The sequence below is a fragment of the Palaemon carinicauda genome, chromosome 3 (assembly GCF_036898095.1).
Source record: "Palaemon carinicauda isolate YSFRI2023 chromosome 3, ASM3689809v2, whole genome shotgun sequence".
NCBI classification, from domain to species: Eukaryota; Metazoa; Arthropoda; class Malacostraca; order Decapoda; family Palaemonidae; genus Palaemon; species Palaemon carinicauda.
In genome coordinates, this window is record NC_090727.1 from 129485448 (window position 1) to 129500414 (window position 14967).

Consider the following 14967-nt stretch of genomic DNA (forward strand, 5'->3'; position numbering starts at 1 on the left):
AATACAGGTTATGACATTTCTCTAGTAAGATATAACTTCAGTTCCTGTATCTAGATTGAGAATTATGGTTTCGGCATTCTGATGTGTAGTAATCTTTGCCCCATCTACTTTCTTTGGTCTATTTTTATTTGGTTCCATACATTGTATAAATTATTTATGGGTTTGGGCTTTTGATATACTGTAATACTATGTACAGTGAGAGCCAGCTGGAAAATAATTGATACCGAATGATATAATGAACAGTATGTTCATCATACATGAAAGCACTATACTCGAGTTTTTTGAATGAGGCCCATTTGCACTGATTCGCAGTGGTGCCCTTTTAGCTGGCAAAAGTTTCCTGTTATCTGATTGGTTAGAATGATCTTATCCAACCAATCAGCGATCGGGAAAATTTTCCGAGCTAAAAGGTCACCCCTGCGAGTCTGTGAAAATCTGCCCCCCAAAAAGAATTGACAAAAGTAAATTTAGTTGCATGAGGTATGTGCTATGAGAAATATGTCGCCTGTTTTTCAGAATACTGTTTAGCATTTGTTTAACAACTTCCATTTGATCCAAAAGCATTGTAAAGTTTTTTTTACCAGAGTTTAAGAATGTGGCTTTATTTGTCTGTTTATTGCAAGAATGGATTTAGCAATAGAATAGCAAAATATTTCAGTCTGATATTAGACCAGGTGGTGGTTCAATTGTTAAGTAGGTGTCTTTTTATGTTTATTTTTGTAACTTATCTCTATGAAATGCCTGCCCCCAGATTTATTACTTACTAATATGCTTTACATAACTTATTAAAGCTTTCTGAACAAAATGTAAATCTCTATACAGTTGACTTGCAGTGCAATCATGTCAGATTCATTGAATAAGGTTAAAATTTGCCATAAAATAGAGATTAATAGCCCTCTAAAGCCAGAATGATGTGTCCACTTATGTTGCAGCCTTGTTGCTCTACTTAGAACCATTAAATATCAGGAAGGAAGGAAACAAATTAACGAACTAAATATAAATGATGCATGAATTAGCAAAGATAGAACTACAGGTATTAGAAATGGATGTGATTTATGTAGAAATATAGAACATTCATATCTTTAGTATGCAGATATTACTCTTGAGTTTAGGGCCCAAAGTTTTCATGTTTTTGAGGTTTATTATAGTTAGGGTCATGAGTTTTGTGTTGTAAAATTACTTATATCTCTGTTTTGGTGGTCATTTAGCATATATTCACCGCATTTTATCAATACAGTATTGAGATATGTGCAATGCAAGTAAATGTTTCAAGTTTATTGTCTCGGAAAAAATTACCTTAATATTCTCGTTGATAAACTTCTCACTTTGTGTCCGATGTTCAGAGTGTCTTGTACATATACTTGTATGATATAAAGGGAAAGAAGCAAGAGTGTCTAACCTATAAATGTAGGACAGAAATCGTGTAACAATCATTTCTAACATTGTGCAGTAATATTTAAGGTCATTGAGGAGTAGGATTGAATATAGAAATTAATTTACAATATATGTAAATGTTGGCTTTAGGTAGGATATTAGGGCACTTTGGACTTTCATGAAATTATAAATGCTTTTATCCTGTTAATTTTCATGATATTACACAGCTTTCTTAAGTCCCTTCCACACGAGTGGAAAATGCATGCCGGGCAGACAGTTACCAATTTTTTTGTATGGGTGACGATAATCACAAGTGTAGATGTCATGAACGTGGAAACCACGGGTAAACCATCATAGTGCCCATAACCATTGTTGAAGCACTGGAGGGGTGCCTGACTATCATTGTCTGACAATTCTTGACTGCACTCCGACCGACGTCTGGCCCAAGTTATACGTTCACCTGCCTGTGCTTACTGTCTGCTTTAGAAAGTTTGATCTGCTAACATTGTTTCAAAGCAAAAAAAACAGGGTACAGGCACATCATAGTCCCCGTCCTGCATTTGCTCACTCGTGGGGAAGGGCCTTTAACTTACCCGTTTTTATCAGCATTTTATAGTTTTTGTAATAACTAATTAGTTTATTTCTGTACAACCTTCTTTAGGAGCTAAAGGTATACTGTATACCTTATGTATATTACAGGTCAATAAGTCGCTTGTCATTTTATCAATAATGCAGCTGAAAGATTTTACTTATTGCGATAAAAATAGGTTGCTTCCGTCCAGGATTTAAAGGCCCCTGTACTTAGTGAATTGTCTTGTTGGCAATTGTTCTTAGGTCTTATGGAACAGAATTCCGTAAAATTTTCAGCTTGGTTAATCAATTGCATCATTTAGTCTACCCTAGTTTGTTACTTTGCACTTGAAATCTTTTGTATGTGTTTATAAATTTGTAATGTAGGCAAAATACTAAAATACCAAAATGCTCTATCAAGTACCAAAATACTGTACAGTATTAGTGTAGATATAGTGTGGTACTAGCATGCATACATTGTACATTACTTTTATTTTATAGTTTACTAGCCTAATTACAGATTTATGCTACTCATTACAAATTTGTATGAAATACAAGTACTGCATCATTTTGAATCTATCCCAACTAAATGTGTGAATAGTTCAAAGTCGTGTGTGGCAAGACATACATAAGAATATTGCATATTGTAACTTAACAATGAAGTATGTAAATGATTTCAGGACAGTAAATAGAATTTACTGTGCCCCACTATAGTCCATTTCTTTTAGCGAGGCAGATTTACACAGAATTGCAGCGGTGCCCTTTTAGCTCTGAAAAGTTTCCTGATCGCTGATTGGTTAGAATTATCTTGTCCAACCAATCAGCGATTAGGAATTTTACCGAGCTAAAAGGGCACCGCTGTGAGTCGGTGCAAATCTGCCTCCCTAAAAGAAATTGACTATAGTGTCTTTAGGTCTATCTTTATTTGCATTTGGTATTTTAAAGGATTGGGGCCCCTCTACATATGTATTAACTCGAAATCCTTTGAAATCCTCTTATTACTAGCGTTGGTTGGTTGTCTAAGAATGAGAAACTATATGGTGCTGATGTTTAAGGCCACAGAATAGTGAACCTTGTATTAAATCCTTTTATTATTTATCCCTTCCTTTATTACCATTGTTTAAGCCAGAAGTTATCTACTGTACATTAAAATGGTCGAGGCTCATATGCATTTATATATATGTACAAAAATGTAAATAGTTTTTATGAGGGCCTACCTTAACTCAATGTCAGCTCAAATCTCACTATAGGTTTTACCTTACAGTTGTACAGAACTTCCCAGGATTTTATGAGTAGTGGTTTCTTAGCAATATAAGTAAAATTATTTTGGTACGACTATATTAATTTCACCTTTAAAGTAAGGATTGCATATAATTAAATGTAAGTAGATACAAAAAGTTTATTATAGTATATTCAACAAAATCCCAGATTCCAGTACAAGCATATAACAAATTCAACAGGTACTTTCTTCCGTGATAAAAATTTCAACCTGTATTCCATTGTCCAACTTGAACCCTAGTTTGACTTGCACATCTTCTGGTCGGCCAACTTAAGAGATGTCCACAGGTTCAGTTGCTTGGCTCTAATCTTGGCCCAGATAACATGGTCACTCAGGGCGAGTATCGCAGCTGCGCTCTGTGCGGCTGCCTCTGGGTATAGGACAGTTCCGCATCCCATACCTGTAGGTACAATAAAGTAGATTTTGTCGTTACACAAGTGAACGGCTTACCCTGACCATAATATATTCTATTAGGACTGTGACTAGCCTTAATTATATAATTTTTTGGTATGGTTAAAAGTTTGAGCATAGAAAATTAAGTTAATCTTCGTAAGATGTAAACTTTATGAACTATCAGAATTTAATGAAGAAGGGGATGACGTTATTGGTATCCAGAACTGTTGGAATTTAATGAAGAAGGGGATGACGTTATTGGTATCCAGAACTGTTGGGAAAAATAAAACTTGTGATACTGGATCTTATTTTTGGAGGCAAACTTTAAAAAATATACGGAGGTCGGTAAATTTGTTTTTGTAAAATGTCAGAAATACGCTTTGTAGTAGATTCAAATTAATTCAGGAGAACTATGAATATAATGGAAAAAAAAAAAAAAGTTAAATAGGGCAAGTCCCTAAAGTTCATTATCTTGCTAAAATTTTGTACAGGATTACTATGGGTGCCATTAGAGTTTACCATTGTCTATATGAAGAACTATAGTATGTGCATTCCTACAGTATTAGGCTTCATGTATCCTATACTGTATTTTCGTACCTAGATTAGCTACATGGATGAAATTTCATCTTCACATATCAGCTATTCTATGGAAATCTAATCTTTACATATCAGCTATTTTATGGAAATTAAGAAAAATAAAAAATTCTAGTTAAAGTTTGTAAAAAATATCTTCCAAAGTTCAAATTAATACAATTAAAAGCTTAATTTGCACCGTTGCATTATCACTGTAGTATCTTGCAAATTACAACCTTATATATATGTACAACTACTATACATTAATGAAAACAGCAACTTACACTAAACCTAGGAAGCAAATTTTACTTGCAAATTGTATGAAGATTCATTAGGAATTTACTAACAGATAGAATTTTTAAAACTCTTACCAGAAGGTAAACTAAGTGAGGACCAAACATCTCTTGCAGCTTCTTCAGGTTTTAATGGTGGGCAGTTTATGACAGGGCAACAAGTATTAGCGCAAGTAACAGGTCCAAGGCCGTTGCTTCTTCCCGCAACAGCAATAAATACAATAGGAATAGCCATTCCTTCATACTGTAGAGAAATGAAAATTACAATGGGAAGAATTCATGGGATAAAATTCTGAAATAATAAATTCGACAAAGGAAAAATTATAAATTGATCAACAAGACTTTGAAAGCCAAATTCTGGACCTATTTATTCAGGAGCACTATTTACATATATAAGGTTTCAGGCCTATGAACTCACCTGGGCAATAATTGACAATGTCTCTGTAGTTCCCTTGTGAGCCGAAGTGACACGCAGCTCACATGGCACTCCAAGCTTCCTGCAGTGGTCCCTGATCTTTTCACAATGGGTAGCATCAGAGGGAGAGCCCATGAGCACCACAACCTAAAGTATAAATGTTAAAGGATGATATAAGCAACACTAACAATTTTCTTATTTAAAAGCAAAGCATTTGTGTGGAATTATGACCAGACAGTCCAGTGCCAAGTACGAAGAGGACACCCAGCATGACTTGAATTGGGAAAGACCACACAGTTGCACACTATAGTCCATTTCTTTTAGCGATGCAGATTTGCACCGACTCAGCGGTGCCCTTTTACCTCGGAAAAGTTTCCGGATCGCTGATTGGTTAGAATTATCTCGTCCAACCAATCAGCGATCAGGAAACTTTTCCGAGCTAAAAGGGCACCGCTGTGAGTCGGTGCAAATCTGCATCTTTAAAAGAAATAGACTATAGTTGGTTAAGATAGACCGAATACGAGAATACAAAAGTGGAGCAGAGTTTACAAATGCTGATAAAACAATATTCACCAAAGAAAATAATCATTATGCCATTGTTCAGAAACTTCCAATATTAATTCAAGTAGTTGTCATAATGACAATGCTGGATATTATCCTGTAGCTAAATAAATAGTAGAAAATAAAGTAAATTTTACACTACAGTTAACATAGATTTATAACTCCATGCTTACCAGTCCTCGTGGAGTAGGTATGAAGGACTCCAATTTGTCGGCAACCCACTGGAAGTTGCGTTTCACCTGATTTAGTCCTTCCTCCGTTACTTTCTCCAGGTTTCGGTAAACCTGACAAAAGAATCAATCACATGGAGTGTTAAAAACTATTAGATTTAATTCAATTCAGCATATTAATTCTAGAAGTACGGTATTCTGCCAGAGTATCAGAGGTTCGTTTATGGTTCCAGTACAGTAATCCCTGTAACAAGATATGTTTACCAAACTCAAAATTCATATTACCTGCTTGTCCTTCATGAGCCTCTTATCCCCAGATGGCCATAATCTCCATGAATCGGAGTCAATTGTGTCCGAGACTAGAATTTCCTCTGGGGGGGGGGGGGGAAAAAATTGATTACTTAAGGGGCTAGTACTGCGTCTCATTCAATATATGTATACTGTAAGTGGCTAAACAAATTTAATTCCATATATAAGCAGTTTTATAAATTAAACATTAAAATTTCTCTAATAGTAGCAATAACTTAGTTGGAAAAAAGTCGAGGTTTGAAACTTTTACTCGATACTAATAAAACCAGAGAAAAACTGACGAAAAAAAAAATATTAAAAATAATTTTGCCGCACTCACTAGTCTCGGTATCGATGCCAAACTCAATTTTCATATCAATAAGAGCACAGTCGAGAGCAGCCCAGGCTCTCTCCAAAACCTCAAAGACTGTAACGGTCGTTCTCGCCATGATGTCGTACTCATTCCGGCCGATTATAATTCCTCCAACGTTCATGCGCGCTTCCAAGATCTGCTCTTCGCTCCACTGGGGGTCGTGATTCTCGTCATCCTGATTGAGGAATGGATATGTTAAGTTGGTTCACACGGGGATGGAGCCGAAGCCTGGCTGCCCATTCAGTGAATAAGAAAACTTTGGAGGGGAGGCCTCAAAGTTGCAGTGATGAAATCACAAATCGTAAATTTAGGATTTTCATTAAATCTAAAAACACACTTTAAATAGAACACTCAATGATGATTTCTATATGTGTAAGAGCAAATAAATTTTCAGTGGTTTAAAATTTTTCTTAAATTTGATTTTTAAAATTAGTCTTGGATGCTAGAGTGCTTATGGGCTTTGTGCGAGAAACCCTGAAGTCACAACATGAAGGAAGCCCAAATTCAATAGGTTGAACAGGAAGATATGTGAAAGGAAGCTAGAATGGAATATGTAGTAGAATACTAAAAAAAGGAGGGCAGCATACTATACACAAGTTTAGTTCACCGACAACACTAAAGCCTCACACCAGGAGGTTACGTAATCCAAGATTTAAAACCATGAGAGTTCTTAGACAACTTTAAAACTTATAAATTTCTCCAGGACCAGGACCAATTATAAAGTGTTGAGACCACCCCTGTTTAATTTGTATAACTATAATAGCTAAAGAAAATAACCAATTGCTTCTTCAACTTTGTTTGTATTTAGGAATTTGGGCACCAAGTCCCAGCAACTGACCCTGGGGAAGCACCTGAATGCCAAAGTGCTATGAGGAAAGTTACAGGCAATTGCTAAATCTAATAAAATCTCTAAAGGCCCACTTACTCTCGGTAATTAAAGAGTTCTGGTGGTAAGTAAAATATTTATGATCGGACCCACCTTATAAAAGGTCTCCATCTTGGGGGGTGTAAACCTATAGCCTTCAGTGACGCCTGTATGCCTTCTGAGGAAGGAACCGGTGGCCACCCTTCGAGTAACCCACTCCAAGGGGATCATGTCGCACCTGCGAGATTTGTAACTGGTTTCTCCGCAAGATTGCACGAAGGAGGTTTTGATGCCTGCAGGAGAGAATCTGATCTTAGATAATTTTTCAGATATTCATAAGAAAATTGGTGAATATTTAAATGTTCAACTCAAAAAATATCTATTAGAGGGGGGGATTGGATTGCAACCTTTTTGCATTACATAAAAATACACTACTTAAAAGACAATAGGTTTCAAAAGGCTGAAGTGTACAGAATTCACCATGAAAAATTAAGCATTACATCTTAAAACTTAGGATAAAGATTTCTCATCTAATCTCAAGTTTTATATATTTACTTTTAAATTTATTGATCAATTAACATTCAAATTTAACATTCATAATAGTTATTTAATATCTACATAGTTTAAGCATTACAGATATAGTTAAAAACTAAATTTGATTTCCAATATTTTTCTAGTTGAGCCAGACTTATGGCATCTCCAACCTTTTTGAAAATAGCTAAAGAAACATTAAAAACTAATGTAGGCCCACGAATTCCTTATTCAATTATATATTTTCAGGATACCATTCATTTACAAAATTAACCTATTGTTGGCACATGCAGTTTGTTTATGGTAGCATGTCTGTCTATACCAATATTAAAGTAGTATACTGTATATATAAAAAATAAGATTCAAACATCTGAAAAAAAAATCTGCAATAAAATTTTACAAGACGCACCAGTAAAGAATCATTCGGAAAAATTTCAGAAATTAGCAATTCTTCGACTTCTCTCTTATGGGAGCTTTCAAAAATCTTAGGCCTACTCACCAGCCTGCTGAAGGAAGGTGAACACTTTGGCATTAGTGTCGTTGGATATGGCAGCCTTGCCCTTGAGCTCGTGAGCCTTCGCCCCATCTCCAGCCGTGATGCGGTCCTTGTTCAGGACCATGACGTGACCGGGGTCCCCAACGATGGCATGGACAATTTTGGTCTTGCCCTCGATGATAACCTCTCCCTTGTTGGGCTCCGAGAAGGTGACAGTCACCACATTTGGTTCTGAAAGAGAAAAATAAGGTTTTGATATGATTACCAATTAGAATGTTCACAGAAAAGCTAGCTTCTACAGAATTTTAAATAATGTATATCTGGCGATGTTTGACAGATATAATTATGGGAGTCCAAAGACAAACTATAATAAAACTAACAAGAACGAAGTAAACTTTTATAGCAAGAACATGACAATTCTTGACCATACAAGGACCCCTTGAAATCAAGATTCAACCTCCTGGGTAATGTGGTTAAGATTGTCTATACACATACGAATGTTTTAACGGATGAATAGTGTGGTACCGGTACACTCCAAATGTACCAGCACAAAGTACATTTAACAGTTTAATTTTGGTCACCATCCAGGTATCTTCATGCACACTTTACCTCCGCCAACGAAGTAGAGAGGAGGTTATGCTTTTGCCCTGTTTGTCAGTGTTTGAACAAATTCCTGGCCACAATTTCACTCATGAGTAATGAAACTTTCAGGGATTAATAGTTATATTGAGACATGAAATTCAATTTTGAAAGTCCTAGGTCAAAGGTCAAGGTAAAGATTGACCAATTAACCCTAACCTGAACCCCAAGTTCCCACATGGATGTCACACATTACATCACATATACCAAGGCACTTCCCCCAATTTTGGGGATAGCCGACATCAACAAATGAAACAAAACAAAGGGGGACCTCTACTCTCTACGTTCCTCCCAGCCTGACAAGGGACTCAACCGAGTTCAGCTGGTACAGCTAGGGTGTCACACACTTCAAATAAATTCATTCTGGATAAAAAAAAAGCTGGTTTTGAAAAATAACCTGTCGTGGGGGAGGTCTGCACACTCGGTGCTTTTCTAGTTTCAGTTCTTTATGGAGTGATAAGCACAAACTGTTTATCTTAATCATCCTGTAGAAGTGCTTCCATTTGTCTTGCTACTAATTTCTTCGATAACATCAACGACTTCATATTTAATTTAGATCTCCTCTTTATTTGTGAGATTTCCACTTAGCAATGAAAGCAATGTTCATTGTCTGCTTCTGCTCCAACCACATCAATGTTTCTCGTCATTTCTTAGTTGGAGACTTTCTAAAAAATTTAATCTATTGAAATGTATGTACAGTATGTGCTTGTTCTCTCTTTTATCCAGATAGTAATGTCTTAATTCCTTAGCATAATTATCCCTTAAATTCTTCCACTTCTTTTGCGAGACCCTGTCTGAAAAGTAATGGATATACATAAATATTGGATGTAACTACATAAAAATATCTATATCTCTAGTTTAATTTTGTCAAGAGATAAAAAGGGAGACCTGAAACATTTTAGTAATAAATTAACGCCTTTTGAAAGTGTCAATAGGATTAAAGAATTATGCAAATTTCAATGGTTTTGCAGACTGTTTAAAATGCCAATTATTCTGTTAATGGTAATGAGAGTTTCGGGAAATTTATCAAGAGCACCTAAAGTCAATTCAATATAGACTATCCTTGCTAACCTGCCAAGTAAGAAGTGATTATTCATAGGCCTGGATGACTATATTGACTTTGCTGAATATGCAAGGGCAAGAGATAGCTATATTGTAGTTCCTAGACAGTAATAAGGGACTGGAAAGATAGTTGGATAACTAAATCGTACGAAAATAAAGTGATAAAGTGGGACAGGGAAGAATTGTGGGAACCGAAGGTTTAGTGATTTAGTTAGCCCAGAAGAACTGCAAGAAAGGTTTTTTGGCATGGAAAGAAACCCTAGAAACATGGAAAGAAACCCTAGAAACAAAAGAATTTAAGGTGAACATTTGAGTAAAATACAGAACTTAATGATTTGTAGAAAGAGATATTTAAAACAGAAGTTGAACATAAGATATATTACTGGAGGGTTTATTGAGAAAGCAGAATGAAACAAATGACTAGAAATAACTAGTTTAAACTAGAAAATGCCATCAAGATTCAAAAAGATACAAGACATCTGGTCAGCACTTTTACTTGGGGTTATAAATTTGAGTACTTAAAAAGAGGCGAGAGGAAGCACTTTTGGAAAGAACAGATATAAGGATGGTAAGATAGACCACTGGAATGTAACAAATAGAAAGGAGGGAGTCAAGGTAAAAATTAGATTGCGTGGCATACGTAATGTAAAAATTGAGGATGGGGAAACTCGTCAGAGATACTATGGCTAGGTAATAATGAGTGAAGATGTGGAGCAAATCTGAGAGCTAAGAACATGTCAGTAATGGAGAAAAGGGCCCCATGGAGTGGGTGGGAGTTGAGGAAAATGAGAGTATAGATATATATGGAGAAAACAGACTTTAGAAGCCGACCCTTTAGCTAGTGATGGGCATGTGTAGATTTAGTAACTGAAGTTGACTAAAATGGCAAGGCAAAATAATTATGGACATTGTAAACACCGACAATAAAAAATGGATAAGATTCTCATCTTAATTTGTTGGACAGAAACTCACGGTCTATTAAATTTCTTATTCCTGATCTAGATATTAATCTCTGGCACCGTCGTTCAATTAGTTCATTATGTATGTTGCATAAGATTTTTCACAACTCTGACCATCCTTTACATTCAGATCTCCCTGGACAATTCTATCCTGTTCGTAATACTAGGCAGGCAGTTAATTCTAATAGCCAGGCCTTCTCCATCACGAGGCTCAATACTACGCAGTACTCTAGAAGTTTTATTCCAGCTGTGACCAAGTTGTGGAATGATCTTCCTAATCGGGTGGTTGAATCAGTAGAACTTCAAAAGTTCAAAGTTGGAGCAAATGCTTTTTTGTTGACCAGGCGGACATAGTCTTTTTATAGTTTATTTATGACATATTTGTTTTTGATGTTGTTGATAGTTTATTATACGACATGTCTGTTTTGACGTTGTTTCTTATTTTAGAATGATTTATTGTTAATTTGTTCTCTTCATTTATTTATTTCCTTATTTCCTTTCCTCACTGGGCTATTTTTCCCTGTTGGAGCCCCTGGGCTTATAGCATCTTGCTTTTCCAACTAGGGTTGTAGCTTGGATAGTAATAATAATAATAATAATATTTACCAGAATAAAAACATATGTATAATGTAAACATACAACTACTGTAATGTAAATAAAGTACATAATGGCTATGTATAAACAACTGCTATACTAACATTAAATTAATCAGTTCACTTACCAAAATTTGTTTTCGATTTCCGTCGTCCGAAGTACAGAAAATGCCACAATTTCGTCCCAAGTTCCCTACAAAGTTTCTTCAATTTTCTGTCTTAATATTGCGAAGACTTAAAGTCCCAAATAGCTGGACAATTATCAATTTAATTCATGAGAAACTTAGTCGAAATTATTCCTCATCTCTGTCCACAATCAACGATGAAATGCTATACTGTGACACCTTCGAAATTCGGGGTCACTCCACGTGGAGGGTTACCATGGTAACGCACTCTTCTCATTGGCTGACGTATAGCCAATCACAGTGGTTGATTTGACAGCGATATTTTCTGATATTAAATCAACCAATGCTTTATAATTCATTTCTCACGAAGAGGATGCAATGGTACAAATAGTTTCACACTACCTCAGTAATGAACAAGTGTTATTCCTTAAAATAACGCTAACTAAGAGTTTAAATTTTATCCACAAACATTTTAACGAAGCCATTAAAACCAAATTAAATTTATAGAAAACTATACTTTCAATTGCGGGCATCAAATATTTAATAGCGTATGACTAAATTTTAATGGGGATTTCGACTCTGCGACGAATTTAAACCTTTTAAAATAGTGTTATAACAATTAATGTATGTATTAGCATTACAGTACTGTATATACAGCAGCACAATGGAAAATCTTAACTTTTCTTCAGTAGGCCTAAATGAAATTTCCTTTTATCTCCAAAATCGAGTCCAATTATGGCCATAGAAGAGAGAGAGAGAGAGAGAGAGAGAGAGAGAGAGAGAGAGAGAGAGAGAGAGAGAGAGAGAGAGATTATGACATTCAGGGACTGGAGAAAGCCATAAAACAAAGAGACAAAGAAGACATACAAAGACGAGAGGAACTGAAAGAGTGAATTTACTTTTGGGAAGAAAGAAAAAATGAAAGCTTTGATTGTGAAAAGTGAATGAAATAGTCTGTGTTGATACTTCATGTAATAGATTATATTATACCAGTTTAAAATAGACTTCACACATTGGGAAAAGTCAATACAAACTAATTCACGTATAATCGTTGATCAATAAAACAATTTTATATTAACTAGAAATAAGCATTTCCTAGACAATGATTAAGCGCCCAAGCCCCTTCTCCACCCAAGCTAGGACCAAGGAGAGCCAGACAATGGCTGCTGACGATTCGGCAGCCCCAAACCCCCCCCCCCCCAAAAAAAAAAAGTTACTATATTACGGAGACTTGTGGTGGCCTATGCGATAGTGTTCCTGGCCGCTGAACACCAGACTGGGGTTAGAACCCCCCCCTCAACATCGTCAGTTTCTTTAGTCTCTACAACCTCACCATCCTTGTGAGCTAAGGATGGGGCGTTTGGGAGAGCCTATAGGTCTATCTGACTAGTCACCAGCAGCCATTGCCTGGCCCTCCTTGGTCCTACTACGAGTGGAGAGGGGGCTTGGGCGCTAATCTATCTATATCTATATTATCTATCTCTATAGCTATATCTATATTATCTATCTCTATAGCTATATCTATCTATCTATCTCTATAGCTATATCTATCTATCTATCTCTATAGCTATATCTATCTATCTATCTCTATAGCTATATCTATCTATCTATCTCTATAGCTATATCTATCTATCTATCTCTATCTCTACAACTATATATCTATATATATCTCTCTATTTATGGTCACTCTCTAGGGTACTGTCCTGCTTCATAGGGCAATGTTACTACCTCTTGCCTCTGCCATTCATGAACGACCTTTAAACCTTAAAAGCCTTTGGATGCGTCCATTTTGATACAATTATCCTATTAAAATTCCACTTTTCCTAATTATCCAACCACTGACGGTACAAGTTGTTCGGGTAATTTGAACCGGATAAAACCAGATATATAGTTCACAACATGACAAATCGACCTATACCAGCAAAAATTATATTCATAATTAAAATATATACATAAACATTTACATACGATTAAATAAATATTTGCAAAAAAAATTTAATTTTCAGAATTACAAGCGAGAAAATTTCATTTTTTTAAAATAACTTATAATTAGGCTTATTCCCATTTATAAATTATATTCATGATTAAAAATATATATATATATAAACATTTACATACACAGATTAAAAATTTATTGCATTAAAGGTGTCAAAACAGTTTTATAAATTACAAGTGAGAAAATTTCATGGTAAATATGTTATTAAGTAATTTATACTTAGGCTTATTCCAATTTATAAGCAATAAAATATGTTTACAATAAATATACAAGATTAAAAATCTGAATTTTGTGTTTTAATATTCCTTTTAAATATACCGAATTAATCCAGAATTAAAATCAACAAAATACCTGAAGTTATGACATTCAAACTACCAATGCCTTAATAACCTAATAACATAATTAGGCCCCTCCATTTTAAGGGCTTAATCGCCACTGTGTTACTTCTATCGACTAGATTAGGATAAAATTTATATGAAGAGTTTCATCTAGGCCTATTCGGACTTCAAATCGTCTATACACGAGAAGCCATTAGGCCTATTTAAATCACCATCAGCCTACATATTTCGCGTTAGTTTAAATTCTTACAAACTAGATAAAAACTAAAATAGAATTTTTTCTATATTAACAGATCACGAAAACAAAGTGGAAAGTTGATATATACAATATAAGAGTTTAATAGACAAGAAAAAGAACTTAGGCCTAACATAATCAGCTTACAAAACCTTCGTCGCTTGACCTTCAAAGTGTATAAACCTATTGAGGCCTACGGTAATTTTCCATACACCAGCCGTTACTAAAATGTCTATAATCAATACATATATTAGAGATAAAATTAACCCAAAAAATGTTTCGAAGGCCTTATGGAGAGAGTGATAAATTACATAAAAAATGACAGCTACATAATTATAAGAAATAATTAGATAACTGTAACCAATAAATATTTAGTTATAGAATAAATTAAATATTATAAATATACTCACGTGTCATGATGAATTAACACACAAAAAAGAACTGTTAGATGTTAAATGTTGTGGCTGGATGAGCTGAAGAAACTTCCTCCTCCTAATGCCTGTCGTGGCTGACTGGACCCTTCCTTGAAGTGAACATTTGACCGCGATTCTTACCACATACCTTCACACAAACTAACTAAATTATGCTTTAAATTCATTAATAGAGCTTAATTAAATATGCAGGTATTGATATAAATCTGTTTATTAAAAGAGAATGATGTAGAAATTTATTATTTATTTGCTTATGTATTTTAAATCACGCATGCTTTACTTGGTAGTTGTAAGACCACGCCCCCTGTAGACACCGGCATGGAGTTGCTAGGTATTATTTATTAAATCAATTCTAGTCACTTAATGTATTTATCAAGTTGAAATTTATGCCAAGCTGTTATAACACTA

At 35.0% G+C, this 14967-nt stretch overlaps 1 protein-coding gene across 1 annotated transcript; it reads right to left on the reverse strand.

Moving 5' to 3' along the window:
• Nucleotides 1-3329: 3329 nt before the first annotated feature.
• Paics (PAICS bifunctional enzyme) lies at nucleotides 3330-14694 on the reverse strand. Its single transcript, XM_068370618.1, has 9 exons — nucleotides 14539-14694; nucleotides 8185-8412; nucleotides 7269-7447; nucleotides 6257-6464; nucleotides 5914-5999; nucleotides 5632-5742; nucleotides 4901-5044; nucleotides 4561-4726; nucleotides 3330-3623 (listed from the first exon to the last, which is right to left on the reverse strand). Exons 1-9 carry the CDS (start codon nucleotides 14543-14545, stop codon nucleotides 3460-3462), a joined length of 1293 nt encoding a protein of 430 aa, XP_068226719.1. The 5' UTR covers nucleotides 14546-14694; the 3' UTR covers nucleotides 3330-3459.
• Between the last annotated feature and the right edge of the window lie 273 nt (nucleotides 14695-14967).

Excerpts from the sequence above, each read along its gene's own strand:
- Paics (XM_068370618.1), bottom strand. Across the intron at positions 6,000-6,256 it reads TGGCATCGATACCGAGACTA|AGGAAATTCTAGTCTCGGAC; the intron begins GTGAGTGCGGCA and ends CCCCCCCCCCAG. Across the intron at positions 5,045-5,631 it reads TACCTACTCCACGAGGACTG|GTTGTGGTGCTCATGGGCTC; the intron begins GTAAGCATGGAG and ends TTTATACTTTAG.